This window comes from Meles meles, chromosome 3, assembly GCF_922984935.1.
Source record: "Meles meles chromosome 3, mMelMel3.1 paternal haplotype, whole genome shotgun sequence".
NCBI classification, from domain to species: domain Eukaryota; kingdom Metazoa; phylum Chordata; class Mammalia; order Carnivora; family Mustelidae; genus Meles; species Meles meles.
In genome coordinates, this window is record NC_060068.1 from 88,923,466 (window position 1) to 88,944,806 (window position 21,341).

At 35.6% G+C, this 21,341-nt stretch overlaps 1 protein-coding gene across 1 annotated transcript in view; it reads left to right on the forward strand.

Annotated features, from left to right (window-relative positions):
- The first annotated feature begins 24 nt into the window (after nt 1–24).
- Nucleotides 25–21,341, forward strand: part of CENPK (centromere protein K) — a 41,712-nt gene continuing 20,395 nt past the window's right edge. Inside the window, exons 1-6 of the mRNA XM_046000269.1 lie at nt 25–125; nt 3,319–3,373; nt 7,364–7,512; nt 9,753–9,809; nt 15,976–16,048; nt 20,617–20,663. Of these exons, the coding sequence (XP_045856225.1) occupies nt 7,396–7,512; nt 9,753–9,809; nt 15,976–16,048; nt 20,617–20,663 (294 nt within the window). The 5' untranslated portion in view covers nt 25–125; nt 3,319–3,373; nt 7,364–7,395. The remainder of the gene's footprint in view (nt 126–3,318; nt 3,374–7,363; nt 7,513–9,752; nt 9,810–15,975; nt 16,049–20,616; nt 20,664–21,341) is intronic.

The window sequence follows — 21,341 nt, forward strand, 5'->3', positions numbered from 1 at the left end:
AGTTTCCGGATTGGCTGGCGTGGGTAGAAGCAGACCAATTAGCAAGCAGCGCGCGCAAACTTCCTAGGCTAGGAAGCCTAGTCTACGGCAGGCTGAGGCGACCTGAAGTCCGTGGCCCTGTGGTGGTAAGACATAGGCAGAACGCCTTAACAGTTGAAAAAAACTTGACGGTGGGCCTGACGGGTACCTTAAAACTGCAGCCCCGACGGTGGGACCCTTGCCTCACGGGAATTGTTTACGGGATGTCGGGCCAGTCGTTGTGACCGGCTCTTCTCCCTCTCTAGAAACGCTCCGGATTAGGGGAGAATGCCGGAGGGGCAGGGAATTGAGGGAACTGGTTAATTTACGGGCCTCCCTTCAAGGCCTTCAAACTGACTTCTTGCTGAGGGGAGGGGGGCGGGTTGGCGGGGGTGGAAAGAATTATACACTGTATTATTCCAATAAGGTAAGGTGGAGAAAAAATGTTATTAAAATCATAAGGAAGATAAATACATTTTCAGTACTATGTGTGTATTTACTGGGGAAAAAAATGTTTGTGTAAGTGGAGCTGCGCAGTTCAGCTGTATGCTGTTCAAGGGCCAACTGTGTTAGTTCTGGGTAGACGACATAATGATTGGCTATTCGTATATATTTCTAAATGATCACCACAGTATCTAGTTAACATCTGTCACCAGGCGTACAGAATTTTTTTTCTCTGTGATGAGACCTTTGAAGATCTACTGTCTTAGAAACTTTCAAATATAGTATTATTAACTATAGTCACTAGCTGTACATTTCATCCCCATGACTTACCGTTTTATAACTGCAAGTTTGTACTTTCTGGCCCCCTTTACCCATTTTTTCCCTCTCCCTACACTGCCTCTGGTAACTATTAATCTGTTCTCTGTATCTATGAACTTGGTTCTCTTTCTTTACCCCCCGCCCCGCTCAAGATTCCACATGGCACTTAAGTGGAATCATTTGGGAATTGTCTTACACAGTCTGATTTATTTCATTTAGCATAATGCCCTTGAGGGCCATCCTTGTTAATACAAACAGGGACAGTTCCTTCTTTTTTTTTTTTTTTTAAGTTTTTTTTTTTTTTTAGAATATATTTTTTAAGATTTTATTTATTTATTTGACAGGGATCAGTCTACGGCCATACCACCCTGAACGCGCCCGATCTCGTCTGATCTCGGAAGCTAAGCAGGGTCGGGCCTGGTTAGTACTTGGATGGGAGACAGGGATCACAAGTGGACAGAGAGGCAGGCAGAGAGAGAGGGGGAAGCAGGCTTTCCACGGAACAGAGAGCCCTGGGATGACCTGAGCCGAAGGCAGAGGTTTTAACCCACTGAGCCACCCAGGTGCCCCGAGTTCCTTCTTTTTTTATAGCTGAATAATATTTCTTTGTGTAAAGGGGTGTGTGTGTGTGTGTTTATACATGGCCACATTTCCATAAAGGAAATTCGTTTATGAATACCTAGGTTGTTCCTGTATCTTGGTTATTGCTAATTAATGCTGTAGTGAACATGGTGGGTGCACGTATCTTTGAATTAGTGTTTTCATTTGCTTCAGGTAAATACCCAGAAGAGTTGCTGGATCATATGGTAGTTCTGTGTTTAATTTTTTGAGGAACCTCCAAGATATTTTCCACAGTGGCAGTGTGAATTTACCTTCCCACCAATAGTGCGTAAGGGTGCCCTTTTATTTCTTGTCTTTTTGAAAATAGCTATTCTAAGAGGTATGAGATGATATCTCATAGTGGTTTTGATTTGCATTTACCGATGATTAGTGATGTTGAACATCTTTGCATGTATCTGTTGGCCATCTTTCTTCTTTAGAGAAATTTCTGTTCAGATCCTCTGCCTATTTTTTAATTGTATTTTTTTTTAACTTTTGTGTTGTAAGAGTTCTAACATAATTTGAATATTAACCCTTTTTTAGAAATGGTTTTCAAATATTTTTTCCCCTTCCATTTTCATTTTGTTGATGGTTTCCTTTGCTGAGCAGAAACTTTAGTTTGCTGAATTCACACGTGTTTATTTTTTCTTTTGTTGCCTTTGCTTTTGGTGTCAGCATCCACTTCCACACACACCTCTGCCAAATATCCCCAAGGAATTTACTGTCTATATTTCTTCCAGGAGTTTTTGTAGTTTCAGGTGTTACATTAAAGTCTTTAATCCATTCCGAGTTAGTATTTGTGTAAGGTATTAGGTAGTGGTCCTGTTTGATTCTTTTGCATGTGGCTATCCAGTTTTCCCAACGCAGTTTATTGAAGACACTGTTCTTTCCCCATTGTTTATTACTGGCTCCTTTGTTGTAAATTGACCGTATGGGTGTGGGGTTTATTTCTGGGCTTTCTGTTCTATTCCATTGATCTTAGAATTGTATGGATACTTTCTATTAGTTTATTTCATGTATATTAGTCTTTTTCCAATAATAGTATGAGTTTCTTTAATTTGGTATTAGATCTTTTAAGTTTGTATAGCGTAGTATCCCTAAATATGGCAATATTCTTCAGTATGTGAGTGGGAATTGGAATACTAACTGAGATCCCTGAGGTTGACTTGCTCTCTTTTTAGGAAGGTACATTTAAGGATACAAAATGTGGTAGAGGGATAGAGTTAAACTCTTATATGTTTTTAGAAATCTGTATTCTAGGGGTGCCTGGGTGGCTCAGTGGGTTAAGCCTCTCTGCCTTAGGCTCAGGTCATGCTCTTATGGCCCTGGAATTGGGGCCCACATCAGGCTCTCTGCTCAGTGGGGAGCCTGCTTCTCTGTCTCTGCCTGCCACTCTGCCACCTTGTGATCTCTCACTCTGTCAAATAAATAAATAAAATCTTTAAAAAAAAAATCTGTATTCCTATGCTACATTGAGTTTCTATTTCAGCTAGTTTGTTGAACATCTATCCACACAAATGCACACAAACAATTTCACATTTTTTTCACATACAATGTATTTTACAGATTAGTATTTGACAAAGTGGGGAAAGAACAATTTGCACTTAATTTAAGTTAAGGTATATTTAAAACAAATAGGTGTATATGTTTGACTTTTTTGCTTGGAAATATTCTAAAATTGTTAATGTTTGTGACTTTGTGTACTTAACTATATCTTTTATGTATACCAAGGAAGATGTTCTGTACAAACATTTTTGGATATGGCATAAGTTACTTAACTAGTCTTACTAATTGACTTCAGAAAGGTAATTGAAATGTTAATAGCTAATAATATATTTCTTTATATGCCTGGTACGGTTCTAAGAGCTTTATACATATTAACCTATTGAACTGTCATAAATTTATGGGGTAAGTAATATTATTATCTTCATTTTACAGATAAGGAAACTGAGGCTCAGACAGTTTAAGTGACTTGCCCAAGATCACACAGCTTGTAAGTATTGAAGCTAGGAATAAACCTGGATAGTCCAATTATAGAGTTCACACAAAGTTTTTTGGATAATGCTGTAGTAAGCATACCCATGTAGACTGAAGCAAATATATCTATCTGTAGGATTATTCCTAGGAATAGAATTTTGGGGTCAGAAAGTAACTGTATTTAAAATTTTGATGGATATTGCTTATTATCCTCCAAAGTGATTGGTTTACCAACAGTGCACAGTTCTTTTTCAACACTCTTTTCAATATTATTTCTTTTTTCTTTTTTTTTTTAAGATTTTATTTATTTGACAGAGAGAGAAATCATAAGTAGGCAGAGAGGAGGCGGGCAGAAAGAGAGGGGGAAGCAGGCTTCCTGCTGAGCAGAGAGGCCAATGCAGTGCTCCATCCCAGGACCCTGAGATCATGACCTGAGGCGAAGGCAGAGGCTTAACCCACTGAGCCACCCACGTGCCCCTAAATTTTAACTTTTTCTTTCTTTCTTTTTTTTTTTTTTAAGATTTTATTTATTTGACACAGACAGAGAGATCCCAAGTAGGCAGAGAGGCAGGCAGAGAGAGAGGGGGAAGCAGGCTCCCCGCCAAGCAGAGAGCCCGATGCGGGGCTCGATTCCAGGATCCTGAGATCATGACCTGCCTGAGCTGAAGGCAGAGGCTTAACCCACTGTGCCACCCAGGTGCCCCAGATTTTAACTTTTTAATGATATCTTTGTCCATGCAGAATTTTAAAAAATTTTATAGAGATTTTACTTAGTTTTGTTAGGAATGCTTTTCCAATCCAAGCAAAAAAGATGTCTCCATGTTTTCTTCATGTTCTATTTTATCATTTCTGTTTTTGGAATTTTTGAGGAATGCAGGGATGGTTTAAGATTGAAGTATATATCTAGGGTTATTTTTCCCCCCAAATACTATGCAGTTAGTTAAAAAGAATGAGTAATTATGTTCTATAGAGGGCCAAATTATACGGGGGGGGGGGGAAGCAATATAGTATAGGAAATATCCTCCGATTTGTATCCCTTTAATTTGCCTTGCTGTAGGGACACCTGCATGGCTCAGTCTGTTAAGCATCTGCCTTTGGTTCAGGTCATGCCAGAGTCCTGAGATCAAGTCCCTCATCAGGCTCTCTGAGGAGCCTACTTCTCTCTCTCCCCACCACCCGCTCATTCTCTCTCTCTGTCAAATAAATAGATAAAATTTTTTAAAAATTTACATTGCCATCTCTGTTATATATCATAGGTCCATAAATGTGTGAATCTAGAAGGACTTTCTTTTTGTGTTCCATTGCTCAGTTTGCCTATCCATGTGCTCATTCTATAATATAAAAATTAGTATAGTTTTATAATAAGTTTAAAATCTGATAAAGCGGGGCAGCTGGGTGTCTCAGTGGGTTAAGCCTCTGCCTTTGGCTCAGGTCATGATCCCAGGGTTCTGGGATCGAGCCCCACCTTGGGCTGTCTGCTCAGCGGGGAGCCTGCTTCCCCCTTTCTCTCTGCCTGCCTCTCTGCCTACTTATGATCTCTCTCTCTGTCAAATAAATAAATAAAATCTTTTATTTTATTTTTTTTTATAAATAAAATCTTTTAAAAAAAATTTTAAATCTGATAAAGTCTTTTCATCTTCATGATGGCCTTGACTGTTTTTGGCTTCTTACTTTTCTGTAAACTTAGAATTAGCTTGTCATGTGCCACAAAAACAAGAAAAAAATTTGTTTAAGGTTTAATAGATCAATTTGAGGAAAATAACATCTTTATAGTATTGAGTCCTTCAATCTATGAACATGATGTATCTCCCTATGTTTCTTTAAAACCTCTCTGTTCGGGACGCCTGGGTGGTTCAGTGGGTTAAGCCTCTGCCTTTGGCTCAGGTCATGATCTCAGGGTTCTGGGATTGAGCCCCGCATCAGCCTCTCAGCTCAGCAGGGAGCCTGCTTCCTGCCCCCTTCTCTGCCTGTTTCTCTGCCTACTTGTGATCTCTCTCTGTCAAATAAATAAATAAAATCTTCAAAAACAAACAAACAAAAAAACCTCTCTGTTGATAAGTCTGATTAAACAATTTAAAACTTAAGTTCCATGAACATAAAAGTAGAAATGATCTGGGGGAGTGGGTTATTTGCATTTGGTGTTGGTGTTGTGGGGTAGACATCTTTATTATTCTTTTTTGATCTGTCTACTTCCTTAAAATTGTCCCACCTTGGAATTTCATGCCATCAGACTCCACCACCTACCACTCCTTGCATTGGTCATTTGGCAGGATTACATCATGCTCCTTCATTTCTTAAAGATTTTTAGCTTCTGGTTCACTGCAACCTTCTGAAATATTGCTGTGACTGTTTTTGGAAAATACAATCCTCAACTCATATTGCTAAGTAAATTGTCAATTCTGTTTTTATCTAATTTACCTTTCTCATATTTGATAATTTGATAATTCATCACTCCTTCCTTTAGTACTTTTGTATTTTGAATTTCAGGATTTCATACTCATTAATTTTCTTCTTACCCTTTTTGTGCTTTTTAGACTGGTTTGGTGGTTCTTCCTCATTTTCTCCAGATCTGAAACTCTTCGCATTTCTGCCTGTACATTCTTGCTTTTGTGATCTCACCCAGTCTCACGGCTTTAAATATTTTGTATGGTTGATGATTCAAATTCTAGCTTGAAACTTCCCCTTGAACTCCATACACATACATTCAGTTGCTTAATCAGCATCTGCACTTTTTTAGAAAGTCTGAAATTGAATTCTTAATCATCTCTCCCCCATATCTTGCTGAATCTGTTTCCTCCACTCTCTTCTTCATCTTAGAAATCAACTGGCAACTCCATCTTTCTAATTACTTAGTTCTAAACTTTTTCTTTTTTTAAAAGATTTTATTTATTTATTTGAGAGACAGAGATCACAAGTAGGCAGAGAGGCAGGCACAAAGAGAGAGGGAGAAGCAGGTTCCCCGCTGAGCAGAGAGCCCGACATGGGGCTCGATCCCAGGACCCTGAGATCATTACCCTAGCCGAAGGCAGAGGCTTAACCCATTGAGCCACCCAGTCGCCTCAGTTCTAAACTTTTTTAATAATAAAAAATTTCTTGGATCATTGCAATAACTTTCTAACTAGTTTTCTGCTTCTGACCTTACTGGCTGTTGTTAACCAGAGTTTGACTGTTAAAATTTAATTCAAATTAAGTCATTCCCCTACTGAAAATCCTGTAATTGTTTACTATCTCAGCTTAAGTCCTTAAATTGGCCTACAAAGCTCACATGGTCTCATCCCTCTATCCTCTCTGATTCCATCTTGTGTTCTCTGCTTTACTTTGCTCCAATCACACTGGCTGCTTTACTGCTCCAGGAACATGCCAGTCATATTTCCTGCCCCAGGGTCTTTGCACTGGCAGTTCCCTGCCTGCAACCTCTTCTTCTAAATATCCCCATGTTTCACTTCCTTATCTCCTTCATGTTTTTTGCTCATTTGTCAACTTCTCAATGACCTTAAGTGACCACATTGTTTATAAAATTGTATTACCTCTCCCAACACTTCCTATTTTCTTCCCTGTCTTGCTTTCCTCCACAAAATTATAATTCTTTCCACTTATATTGGGGTACCTGGATGGCTCACTTGGTTAAGCATCCCACTCTTGATTTCAGCTCAGCTCATGATCTTAGGGTCCTGGGATGGAGCCCCACTTGGGCTCCTCACTCAGCGGGGAGTCTGCTTGAAGATTCTATCTGTCTCTCTCACTTTGCCCCTTCCCCTACTAGCATGCACTCTCTCTCGCTCTGTTTCTCTCAAATAAATAAATAAATCTTTTTAAAAGTTATTATTTCCATTTATAAATTATTTGATATATATAGATAGAGAAAGAGAGAAAAATATAAGTTCCATGATAGGGAAGGATTTTTGCCCATTTTGTTCACTGTTCACATGTATAGTTCCTAGGTGAGTATCTGGGAAGTGCTAGGTGTTCAGCAATATTGTTAAATGAATAAATATTTTTACTTCAGTTTTTCTTACAAGGCTAATTATTACAAGGCACATGTCAGTGAATCAGCAAGATCTGGATCCAGACAGTACTACAGATATGGAAGATGTTACAAATGCTGAAGAAGAACTTATTAAAGAATGTGAAGAAATGTGGAAAGATATGGAAGAAGTAAGTACTAAGAGGTAAAAGTGATATATATATATATTAACTACATAAGATTTAATTTCTATATTAATTTCATTAATAGACTTATGAAAAATAATTATGCTGGTTCCTGAAAGCCATTATGTTATACAATAAATGTTATATATAGCTTTTAGACCTCTAAGCATTATTTGAGATTCTTTATGCCACAGAATATAGAGCTATAGAAAGAGAAAAAATTATTGACAGTCCCTGCCATAGGAGGTTATCTTCTAATAGAGACAGTAGCCATTGTATTACAAATATTGTGGTAGAAATGCAAAGACAACTTTAGGACAAGTAATAAACCTAGATTGAAAGAGTCAAGGATAGCTTTCTAAAAGCAGTAATAACTAGGGGTGCCTAAGGTGGCTCAGTTGGTTAAGTTTCCGACTCTTGCTTTCGCCTTGGGTCATGATCTCAGGGTTCTGAGATTGGGCTCTGCATCAGGCTCTGCACTGGGTGGGAACCTTAAGATTCTCTCTCTCCCTCTCCTTCAACCCCTCCCACCACCTCTAAAAATTAAATAAATAAATTAATTAAAAGCAGTAAAAACTGAATTCATTTCTAGAGAATAAATAGGAAGTAGCCTCTGAGAGAGTTACACAAAGGAGAAGGATCAAAATATATAAACATTGGGAAAGATTAGAGAATTCTAGGTAGAATATTACGACAGTAAATTAGAAGAACGATCTGTGGAGTGAGGCTGGGAAAGTAATTAGGAATAAAAACATGTAGGATTTTGTCAAGTTTATTGTATGGGGAGTTATTAAAAGATTATAAACATGAAGTGACAGGAGATGCAGTTGAGAAAAGTACTTGGTGATTTTGAAGAAAATGAAATATAGAGGACGGAGACTATAGGTAGAAAGAGCATTTAGAAGGCTCCAGTACTAGCTCTCATAAGTACTGTAGGGCTAAATCCTATCATTGCAAATGGTAGGTTTCAAGAGTTACTAAGGAGGTAGGACCAAAAGGATTTGGAACTTAATTGCTGTGAAATGGGGGAAAATTATGGATATTTTCAGGTTTCTCGTTTCGGCCAGCCTTGGTGAGGTTCATTTCCTAAGACAGAATAGAGGAGCAGAGAGAACGTGTAATTATGGAGTTTGAATGAAAATATGAATTAATTTAGAGAAAGTTGTCTTTGAAATTTATGTACATTTTCTGATGAGATAGAATCACTTCTGGTAAATTGCAGTATATTGGTAAAAGTTTTTTCTACTAGCATAGTGTATGGTATAGGCCACAGGCTTCACATCCCGTTCTTTGCAGTAAAATTTTATACTAGGGCAGGTTATTGATTTTCTTTTTTTAAAATTATTTTTTAATATAAATTATTGGTACTCTCTATGATTAGTGTATTTTCAAGAGAATATATATATAATTGTTTTTTGTTTGTTTTGGTATTTTTTCAGTATAGAAATTGAAATTTAAAGATAAAAAATTTGGGGGGGGTGCCTGGGTGGTATAGTCAGTTAAGTCTTTATTTGGGCTCAGGTAGTGATCTCAGGGTCTGGAAATCAACGTCCAGTTTGGGCTCTGAACTCAGCATGTAGTCTACATGAGATTCTTTCTCTCCTCCTTTGCCCCTCTCCCTGCTGCTGCTTGCTCTCAAATAAATAAATCTTAAAAAAAAAATTTTTTTTATAAAGGGATAACTGCTACTAGAAATAAACACGAGTAAAATTTAAATTACCCATATTTTCAATCAGATATAATACTATTAATGGTTGTGGGTTTTTTAAATGGAATAGAAACAGTATCTCCTGAAGGCTCTATTCTCTAATGATCTTAACTATCTTTTTACCTCTTCTTGTTATTTTTCTACAGTGTTTTCCTTCTTATTCTGTTATTTCCTATTTTTCTATTATCTAACTTCAAATTCACTCTAGCTATTAGTTTGTATTTTCTTTTTCTTTATTTCTTATGCTCATTTTTTTGTTCTATGTAGACTCTAGTATCCCTTTCTACTTTTGATGTATTCACCATGGGACCTGTTTGGGGGCCTTCCTGATCCTCTTGCTTAGAAAGTGAGGAATGTAAACTCTTCTCTTACATCAGTTATTTGTATTTATTATTTTAAAAGGAATATTACACTGACTGGTATAAAAGAGGGAAAAGTAGTTGTTATAAATAAAAGCTTATCGTGTATGACTTGTTTTATTTACTTTTTTTGTTTTGCTTTGCTTTTTGTTTTGTTTTTATTTACTTTTTAAATCAAGTGTCAGAAAAAATTATCACTTGTTGGAACTGAGACACTCACTGATTCAAATGCTCAGGTATGAATCCTTTTTTTCTTCCTAAAAATAGATAAGTTTAATTCATTTTGTTTTGGATAAGAATATTATTCATCTATATTAAGCCCACATAAAAGTTTGTTGATACCTGTATGCTTAATCACTTGGAAAATTCTCTACTCTTCCTGATTTAAGAGAAATATTTTAAATACTTTTTAAATAAAGTATTATAAATATTTTCTTTATTATCTTTTAATGGTTACACATATGTTTAACTGGTGAGTTAAAAACTGCAATTAAGATACCTTCTTAAAAATTTGAACCCCTATTATCCTACTTTGTCTTGGGTATAATAGCCAGTTGTTTTTTTTCTTTTTTACTGTATGTGTGAAACCTTAACTGATTTTATTATATGCTTGAACAAAGGATTAAGATATCCATTTTAATAATGAAGGACCTATGGAATTGGTTTAGAAATATACCAGTAGATCAGTGCAATGGATTCAGAATTTTAAAAATGACAAAGATGGGGCACCTGGGTGGCTCAGCGGATTAATCCTCTGCCTTCAGCTCAGGTCATGATCTCAGGGTGGGATTGAGCTCCACATTGGGCTCTCTGCTCGGCGGGGAGCCTGCTCCCCGCTTTCTCTCTGCCTGCCTCTGACTACTTATGATCGCTCTCTCTGTCAAATAAATAAATAAAATCTTAAAAAAAAAAACCCAAAAAAACAACAAAGATGATAGCCAGTTTGTGGGAAAAGGATGAATTAGTTAATAAATGATAGTGGTGCAACTAGTTATCCATTTGGGAGAAAATAAAATTGGACCTCTGTATTTCATTGTAGAAACATATATTCTGGTTCGATTGCTATAAAAATCTAAACAAGAAAAGTTGGGGGACTCTGTGCAATCTAAGGATAAGGCAAACTTCTTGGCTAATAGTAGAAACCTAGATATTATAAAAGAAAACTAGATATATTTGTCCATATGAAAAATTAAAAATATTTTAGTGTTAACTTTAAGAACACAGTCAAATATACAATTGACTCTAAAGAAAGATCTCTAAACTGGTAGTAGCATGTCAGAAGACATAAGAACCAATTGAAGGTACTCCTGAATTCCGAATCACACAGTTTACATTTAAAAACAGGTTCTGTGTGTTACAAGGGCAGCAGGTAAGGAAGGTGTATGCTTGTGTCTGCCACCAGCAAGCTCCACTTGGGGGTTCATGTGATTCATGGCCTTTTACAGAGCAGAAGACAAGTGAAGTCAGAATCAGGACCAGCAGTCATCAGTTTATGGAGCAAGATATAATATGGAAGCTTTCTTGAGGGCTTGCATTTTTTTGTTCTACTTCTTTTCATTACAACTGGAATCAAGTTTACGTGTAAACTATTGGTGATTTAAGTTTCCTTTTGTTCTATTTAGTGTAAAACTGTCTAATTTGAAAAAAAAGTAAGTTATGAAAAAAAAAGATTGAACTACTGCTCCATAAAAACATAAATTTGATATCACTGGAGCATGAAAAGGAATAATGGCCTTCATTGATTATAACAATATGAAAAAATGAAAATCTTTGAGCGTAACAATACTGAATAAAAATGAGAATGAGAGAGAAAAAGAAGGGGAAAAACTAACTTGTCACTTTTGGAAGTACCTATTATATCAGCTCTTTAAAAATTAGTAATAGAGAATTAAGCCATCTTTTAAAAAAATTTTGCATCTATCAATAAATATAGAGTTCTCTTATACCAGCTAAAACTGAATATTGTATTTGAAACAGCCTTGTATGATAAATAAACTGTTATCTGGTTTTCTTGGGAAATATGGTTTTCATATTGTAGAAACTGAGACCTGCTGAATCAGACTTATTATTAAGGTGGAGCAGACACTCTGGAAAACAGTATGGAGATTTCTCAAGAGGTTGAAAATAGAGCTACCATATGACCCAGCTATTGCTCTACTGTGTATTTACCCCAGAGATACAAATATAGTGATCCAAAGGGGCACCTGCATTCCAAGGTTTATAGCAGCATTGTCCACAATAGCCAAACTATGGAAAGAGCCCAGATGTCCATTGACAGATGAATGGATAAAGAAGACGTGATACATCTATACAATGGAATACTCAGCCATCAAAAAAAAAAAAAAAAAAAGAGATCTTGCCATTTGTAATGATGTGGATGGAACTAGAAGATGTTTGCTAGACAAAATAAGTTAATCAGAGAAATACAATTATTATATGATCTCACTCTTGTGGAATTTAAGAAATAAAACAGGGGCGCCTGGGTGGCTCAGTGGATTAAGCCGCTGCCTTCGGCTCAGGTCATGATCTCAGGGTCCTGGGATTGAGTCCCGCATGGGGCTCTCTGCTCTGCAGGGAGCCTGCTTCCTCCTCTCTCTCTGCCTCCTCTCTCTCTGCCTGCCTCTCTGCCTACTTGTGATCTCTCTCTCTGTCAAATAAATAAATAAAATCTTTAAAAAAAAAAAAAGAAATAAAACAGGATTATAGGGAAAAAAAGGAAAAATCAAAACAATATGAAATTGAAGAGGGAGACAAACTCTAAGAGACTCTTAATCATAGGAAACAAACTGAGGGTTGCTGGACGGGAAGGGATAAGGCGATGGGGTAACTGGGCAATGGATATTAAGGAGGGCACATGATGTGATGAGCACTGGGTATTATATAAGACCAATGAATGATTGATTTATACCTCTATAACTAATAATACATTGTATGTTAATTGAATTAAAATAAAAATAAAAATCTTCTCAAAGTAAAAAAGTAAAATAATTGCATAATTTAAAGAAAAGGAATACTAGGTGCTATAAATAGTAATTGAAGGAGTACATTTTTAAATCCCCCCACCCCCGAAAAACAAAGACTCACTAGGGATTGGGCCTGTACATTTCCTGAATGATTTTCACGCAGTGAGCCAAACAAACAACTGGCTTTGGTGGAAGTGCTTATATGGTTGTAAAGAATGCAGCCTGAAGTAGTTAATAAGAACATTGTGTAAGGGATCCACAAAATATCTTTTCCTATTGTGTTGAGAGTCCCCAAGATTAACCCCAGGGGTAATTCACAACACTCACAGTAAGTCACAGAAGAACTCACAAGGCTCAGTGTATAGTTATATTCATGGATAAGATACATTACATTAAAAGGATGCAGAGTAAAATCAACAAAGGGAAAAGGACTATAAGGTAAAGTCCAGAGGATATAATACAAAAGCTTTCAGGAGTCCTCTCTTAGCGGAGTCATACAAGATGTTCTTAATTCCCCCAAGGAGTTATGGCAGTGTGAAATGTTTTCTACCAGGGACCCTCATTAAGATTCAATGACCAAGTGTTTTGTGGGGACTAGTCACATAGGCACCTGCTGCGTAGCAGTTACAAAATACCAGATTTCCAAAAGGAAAGCAGGTGTTCAGCTTAAGTCATATTCTTTGCAAACACAGTTAAGTCACAATGAGCCACTCTTAGTAAGTTTTGGTGGGAACCATCTCAAAATACAAGTTCCCAGAAGCCAGCCAAAGGCTAAACTTGAAAGCAGGCCTTTAACTAATCTCAGGCTTGCTTAGTTACCTTTTTTGTGTACCTATTAACATTAAAATTTCAGCCTTAAAATTCAATTGTTAAAGAAAGAAGTTATTTTAAATAAGAAAATGGAAGGGATTCTCAAATTTCACATAAATCACTTTAGAAATATTGCTGTTTTTTAAGAAGTATTGTTTATGCCAAGATCAGAAATAATTTGAGTGTTTGCCTCAGTTGGGCTGTGGGAAGGTAAGAACTGTACTTCATCAACATAGTATAAGGTTGAAGTGTATGAAATTGCTTGTTTTTTTAAAGGTTAAAAAATGGGGCACCTGGGTGGCTCAATGGTTAAGCCGCTGCCTTCGGCTCAGGTCATGATCTCAGGGACCTGGGATCCAGCCCCTCGTTGGGCACTCTGCTCAGCAGGGAGCCTGCTTCCTTCCCCTCTCTCTGCCTGCCTCTCTGCCTACTTGTGATCTCTCTCTGTCAAATAAAAAAATTTAAAAAAAAATCTTTAAAGGTTAAAAAATGAATATTTGTTATTTGATGCATTTCAACCTAATATGTGCAGGAAAAGTGATACCAATTTCTTATCCCTAAGATAGTTTTGTGTAGTTTACGTACTACTTTTTAAGAATTTGTTGTTTCTTAGTTATAATTAGCATTTATAAAATTGCTTTATGGTTCACAACAAACCTTTCACATTCATATTTAATTATCTATAAGAAAATAATGTTAAACTCCTCTTTGGTAAAAATTTCAAAAACTGAAAATGCACTTTTATATAATTACATAAAGCTTTCAAATATCCTAGGTTTTTTGTCTCTTGACTATTCAATAGTCAGTGTTTTGATACAATATAATACAAACCTGCTTTGTATTATAAAAATTGGTTAAGGGGCACCTAGGTGACTCACTTGATTAAGCATCCATTCGACTCTTGATTTTGGCTCAGGTCATGATCTCGGTGGTGGGATTGAGCTCCATATGGGGCTCTGTGCTTAGCCCGGAGTCTGCTTGTCTCTCTCCCTCTGCTCCTCACCCATCTTGTGCATGCACTCTCTCTCAAATAAATAAATAAATAAATAAATAAATAAATAAATAAAATCTTTTGAAAAATGGCTAAAAAGACAGTACTTGTTCTTTAAGTGTAAATATTACAGTAATGCCCATTGCATTTTTTATCTGACTACCAATAAGAATTATATAGAGGTGATAAAAATGTTCTGAAATTTAACTTTAGGCATACATAGACTTCAATTTAATAATCTAACCAGGCGACAGATTTATCACATAGATTTATAATTCTTAAAATTACAGTGCTTGGAGCCACTTACTATCAGAAACATATCATCTTAAACTGTTGTTTGAGATTGGTTTTTAATAAAACCAATTTAACAAAATTGGTTTTTTAAGCAGCCTTTGAAAACAATCTCATTTTATGATTGTCTCTATGTATGTATTTAAAGAATTTTTTTTTTTTTAATTACGTAATCTCTGCTTAATGTGGAGCTCAAACTCACAACCTGAGGTCAATAGTTCATGCTCTACTGCCTGAGCCAGGCAGGTGACCCTCTATGTGTGTATTTATTTATTTTTAAAGATTTTATTTATTTATTTGACAGACAGAGATCACAAGTAGGCAGAGAGAGAGAGGAGGAAGCAGGCTCCCCACTGAGCAGAGAGCCTGATGCAGGGCTTGATCCCAGGACCCTGGGATCATGACCTGAGCCAAAGGCAGAGGCTTTAACCCACTGAGCCACCCTGGTGCCCCTCTATGTATGTATTTAAATTTATTTTTAGCAACCTAACTAAAAGAAGTCGCTATTTTTCCTAAGGTGCATAGAGAAAAAAAGAGTATCTTTAGGAGCGCCGGGTGGCCTAGTTAAGTGTCTGCCTTCAGCTCAGGTCATGATCCCAGAGTCCAGGATGGAGCCCCCCGTTGGGCTCCGTGCTCAGTGGGAAGCTTCTTTCTTCCTTTCCAACTCATCCTACTTGTGTTCCCTCTCTAGCTGTGTGTCTCTCTGTCAATAAATAAATAAAATCTTAAAAAAAAAAAAGAATATCTTTAAAGTAAATTTGTCTTTTTTAAAGTAAACACTATCTGGGGATAGTGGGCTGTAGGGTTGAACTCATGACTCCAAGATCAAGTGTTGCATGCTCTCCGACAGAGCCACCAAGTTTCCCCTAAAGCAAATTTGTCTAAAAACTGTTGGCAAGAAATAACATCTTACGTTTTTGAAGATTTTATTTTTGAGTAATCTTTATACCAAATGTGGGGTTCGAACTCACATTTCTAAGATCAAGAGTCACATGCTCCACTGACTAAGCCAGCCATATCCCCATATATTTTTAAAGTAATATTTATTTAGGGAATAATAGAAATATATTTAGGTCCTTTTATTTTAGGTTCAGTGGTAAAATAGAACTGATCATTTTTTAAGACTGTCTCTGGAATAACAGGCAATTTTTGAGCGATAATTAGGAATGGTTTAAAGCAGAATTCTGTTTGGAGCAATAATTTTTTATACTTTGGGTGCCTGTTATGTTAGCTGTTTATGTTAGGAACTTGAGATAAAGTATTAAGATGTCTACACTATCATCTGTAAATATCTAAGAATACTTTGTAAAAAATGACTTTGTTTTATACTTTCTTTTTTTTTTATAGCCGTCATTATTAATTATGCAAGCGAAATGTTTGACTGCTGAACTCAGTCAATGGCAGAAAGAAAGCCCTGAAAGTAAGGTTCTTATTTTAGATTTATATTTTTGTAAAGACATTAGTGACAAATTAATTTAATGATTACAAGAATTACAAGATCCATTTCACCTTGTTGAAACTGCCTAAATATATCTTTCATTTATATGTTATTTTGTGCTTATTTTATTATTATAGAGGAATATGTTTGTGTGACATTATAATAATCTTGAATTATAGGAACTTATTATAACCATCATTTGATCCTTAACAGACACTATCTTACCTGCTCAGTAGAAACTATAAATTCTGTCTTAATAAATGAAACTTACTTAGTAGAGGGCACCTGGGTGTCTCAGTCACCTGAGGTTATGACCTCAGGGTCCTGGGACTGAGCCCTGCATTGGCTCCCTGCTCAGCGGGAGAGTCTGCTTTTCCCTCTCCCTCTGCCTCTTACCCCATCTTGTGCTCTTTCCCTCTCTCTCTCTCAAATAAATAAATACAATCTTTAAAAAAAGAAAAGAAACTTACCTAGTAGAAAAGTTACTTTATATGCTTATTTACATAGGGACCAGACCACATAGATTGTATGTTGCCTCTTGAACTTGTCCAACGTTGGCCAGCTATATATTTGCCTTTTTTCAAGAAATAGAAAGTGGCTTTATTTATTAATTATTATTATTATTTTAAGATTTTATTTATATATTTGACAGACAGAGATCACAAGTAGGCAGGCAGACAGAGAGAGAGGAGGAAGAACCTCCCCACTGAGCCGAAAGCCTGATGTGGGGCTCTATCCCAGGACCCTGGGGATCACAACCTGAGCTGAAAGCAGAGGCTTTAACCCACTGAGACACCCAGGCGCCCCTAGAAAATTGCTTTAAAATCTGCAATTAAAATACCCAGCTAGGAGATATTTTTCTATTATGAAAGCTTATTTGTCTGTGCCACCTATATGTATATATTCAGTATTTTATATGGATTGTACCTCTTTCTTTTAACATCTCTGTTCTCCTTTCTCTGGCCCATTTGCCTCCTTTCCTTGAGCTCCCCCCAGTTCCCATTTTAGTCCCCTTTGTAGGTTTATTGTTCTCTAATCCCACTTGTTAGGATTCTTCTGTACATTCTCTTTCTAGACAATTTCATCTGCATTCTTGATTTTAACTACTTACTATATTCATCGCCACCACTGTTTCACATCTTCACTACCACATGGTAGTTTTTTAAATTTTAGCATTTCTGGTATATAGACAGTTGTTACTTTAATTTGCATTAAACTATAGATCCTGTTTCCTCCTCAGGATTATATTTAGCATCTCAAAGGCTGCTCATACTATGCTGTTAGAATTTGCTATTCTCTAGAGGACTGTGCCCAGCAATTTTCACTTCCTACTCTATATACTATTCCAACATTATATTTCCTCCTTTTGTTTTTGTATGTTATATCTGCATTAATAACTTCTATATGGGTTTGCTAGGCCTGCCATAACAAAGTACAATGGACTTGGGTTGCTTAAACAACAGAAATAAATTTTTTTCTTAATTCTAGAGGCTGGAAATCCAAGATCAAGGTGTTTGCAAGGGTGGTTTCTTCAGAAGCCTCTCTTCTTGCCTTATAGCTTGCCATCTTCTCCCTTGGTCTTCACATAGTCCCTTGTCTGTGTACAAATTTTTTTTAATTTTTAAATTTTTTTAATTTTAATTTTTATTAATTATTTTATTAACATATAATGAATCATCAGGCTTACACACTTCACAGCACTCACCATAGCACATATCCTCCCCAATGCCCATAACCCAACCACCCTCTCCCTCTCCTCTTCCCCCAGCAACCCTCAGTTTATTTTGTAAGATTAAGAGCCTCTTATGGTTTGTCTCCCTCCCGATCCCATCTTGTTTCATTTTTTCCTTCCCTACCCGCCAAACCCCCTGCCCTGCCTCTCAAATTCCTCATATCAGAGAGATCATATGATAATTTTCTTTCTCTGATTGACTTATTTCGCTCAGCATCATACCCTCTAGTTCCATCCACGTCATTACAAATGGCAATCTTTCATTTCTTTTGATGGCTGCATAATATTCCATTGTATATATATACCACATCTGTTGGACGTCTGGCTTCTTGTACTAATCTTTTTGTATGAAGCGGCCATTCATTAGGGAGTAGGGCCCATCCTAATGACCTCATTTTAACTTAGTCACATCTTTAAAGACCCAACTCCAAATATATGCATATTCTGAGGTGCTAGGGATTAGAACTTCAAAATATGAATTTGGGTGGATAGGAGGACACAATTTTCATGACTGCTTCCAAATCTGTTTTTATAAGCCAAACTTTCTGCAGTGTCATTCTTCGATATCTCTCTACTTTCCAGACATCTTTTCCAAAATATTCTACACATGCCTCAGATTTATAAATTGATCTCCATTCTCTGATCTATTGAATGGAATCTGTTTAAATCAACCATAAATTTAAGAATCCTTCTAGATTCTTCCTTTTTCATATATTACATATAGGCAGTCATTAAATATTAACCCCTTTTGCCACACATTTACTCTAGGTCTTCATCACCAATCCACTAGTTTGTTATAATAGACTTTTACTTCTTGTTCAAGATTGTTTTTTATTAAATAGATATTTTCAAACTTGAAAGTTAAAGGTCCAACTTCATTTTTTTGCATGTGTATTATCTAGTTTTCCCATTACTATATGCTAAGAAAATTGTTCTTTTCCCCACTGAGTTGTCTTGGCATCCTTGCCAAAAATCATTTGACTATGTAGTGAGGATTTATTTCTGGATTCTCTGTTCTCTTCTATTGGTCTATATGTCTGTCTCTATTGCCAGTAGCACACTTTTTTGATTGTTATAGACTTACATTAAATTTTGAAATTAGCAAATGTGAGACCATCAACTTTGTTCTTCTATTTGAAGATTATTTTGGCTATTTGGAGTCTTTTGATATTCCATGTGAATTTTAGGGTGAATTTTTCTGTTTTCTACAAAAATATTATTGGGATTTTGATAAGGATTGCATTAAAGCTATTGGTCAATGTGGGTAGTATTGGTGTCTAATGATATTAGGTCTTCTAGTCCTTGAACATGGGATGTTTCTTTTTGTTGCTATCTTTGATTTCTTTCAGCCACGTTTTGTAGTTTTCAACATACAAGACTTTTGCTTCCTAGGTTAAATTTATTCTGAAGTATTTTATTCTTTTTGATGCTATGTATCAGGGAATTTTAAATTTTTATTTATTTATTTTTATATTTTATTTTCATATTTTATTTTCTTTCTTTATTTTATTTTATTTATTTATTTTTATTATTATTTTTTTAATCATCCCTTATATACGCATTTTGTACTGGTAACACCAAACACACAGGCTGGCCTGTAGGCCAAATACCCATATTGCTTTGGGCTGCCAGTCCCACACTTAGAAAGATTTAAAATAACTTTATAGTCTTAGAAGCTGCTATATTGTATGGGTTGAAATGATTATATGAACCAATAATGAAGTGCTACTCATGACCACACTGACCAAAAGGAAGATTATTAACTTTATGTTCTTAGAATCCTTCTTATTGCATTTGTTGAAATGATTTGGGAGACATCCTGGGGCTGCTGATATACAGGGCCTATGAAGAACATGTGGGAAGCTCTCTCCTGTCAGAAGACCCTTTAGAAATAGCATATAGATTAGAAAATTTTCAGTAGCATATTATTTGAGAAATTTTAATTAGTACTTTATTAAATGTAAACTTAAAGTACAAAGGTTGAACTTTTCTAAATATAAGGATTTGATTTTACTATACAAAATTAAACTGAAACTTTATACTCATAAATTGGCAAAAATTTAGGAGAGTTTATATCTTTTGCTGTTTCTTATTGCTAGTAAAAATTCTTTAGAAAAGAATCTGGTATCCTAGTATTTGAATCTGGTATCCTGGTATTTTAAAATAAAAAATACATATTTCCTTCTATGAAATTCCATTTCTGGGAATTTATCCCAAAGAAATAAAAGCACTAGTACATAAAGACATAAATTAAAAAATGCTTATGGCATCATTGTTTTTTGTGGCTAAAAGTTAGGTACAAAGTTAATGTTCAGTCAGTACTGCTATCAGTCAGTACACTATGGTACACTTACCCTGTGGAATAATTTGAAGTGATTTAAAATTATGAATTACACTTACACCAGATAAATAGAAAGGATTTCCATGGAGATTTTGTTGAGGAAAAAGAAGAAGAATGTATATGATACTCCATTCTTATAAAACCAGTAATAGCAAAATGAATAATCCTTGCATGTTTATGTACAGATAATGTACATGTACATATATATACACATGCATAGGATCATATAATTAGAGATATATTTAAGGAAACACTATAGATTATTAGCTTTATTTTTGAGAAATTGAAAAACAAAAGGTACAAAACCCAAAAATGCTTCAGTGTCATGTTTTTCTAAAATTATATGTAAGTTGGTTATATATGTAAAGATGTTAAATAAGAAAATAGAAGTATCTCAAAAACCACAAAATCAAATTCTTTATTTTTGAGAGTTAACTAAGCATAAATGTATAATTTTGGTTTGTTTTGTTTCTGCAGTAATTCCATTGAATGAAGAAGTTCTAGTAACATTAGGAAAAGAAGAGGTAAGTCACTTAATCAATCTGCAGTATCCCTAATTAACTTATAAGTGTTTGGGATTCATGACATAAGTAGGATGAATCCATTTTAAAGCCATATTGATTTTTTATTTTGATTTTATGTTTTATTGAATGGAATATTTTAAATGACTTGAATTTTGTTTACCAATTTGTGTATCAGAACTGTTGTTAGTATTTAATAGTAAACTTTATTCTTTTACTTAATTTTCAGTTGATTAAACTCATAAAATAAATAAATAAATAAAATAAATATAAAAGCATAAACATTAAACATAGTTAAATGATGATAATATACATCTGTTCTTCTCAAAACTTAACCTACATATCTACAAAGACATTTTTTAACATGTAAGTCCATTAGGTCAAAGAAGAATTGTAAACAAGGTTGTAATGCAGGGAAAGAAATAAGTACCTGTGGGTAAAGAGAATGAGACAGGGATGAAAATATATTTGCCCTACAGAGTTGAAAAAAGTCTTGGGATTTGGAGGAACCTAATACCACAGTATTCAAGGTTCAAGTCCAAAGCTAAAAACAAGATTTCTTTAACAGCAGAACATGACTGCCAGGCTTTCTCTCTTCTAATCAGGCAGCTAACTTTTTATTCCCACACTTAGAAAGTGGAGGTATTGGATATGGAGACATTAAACTACTGAGGCTCTGGA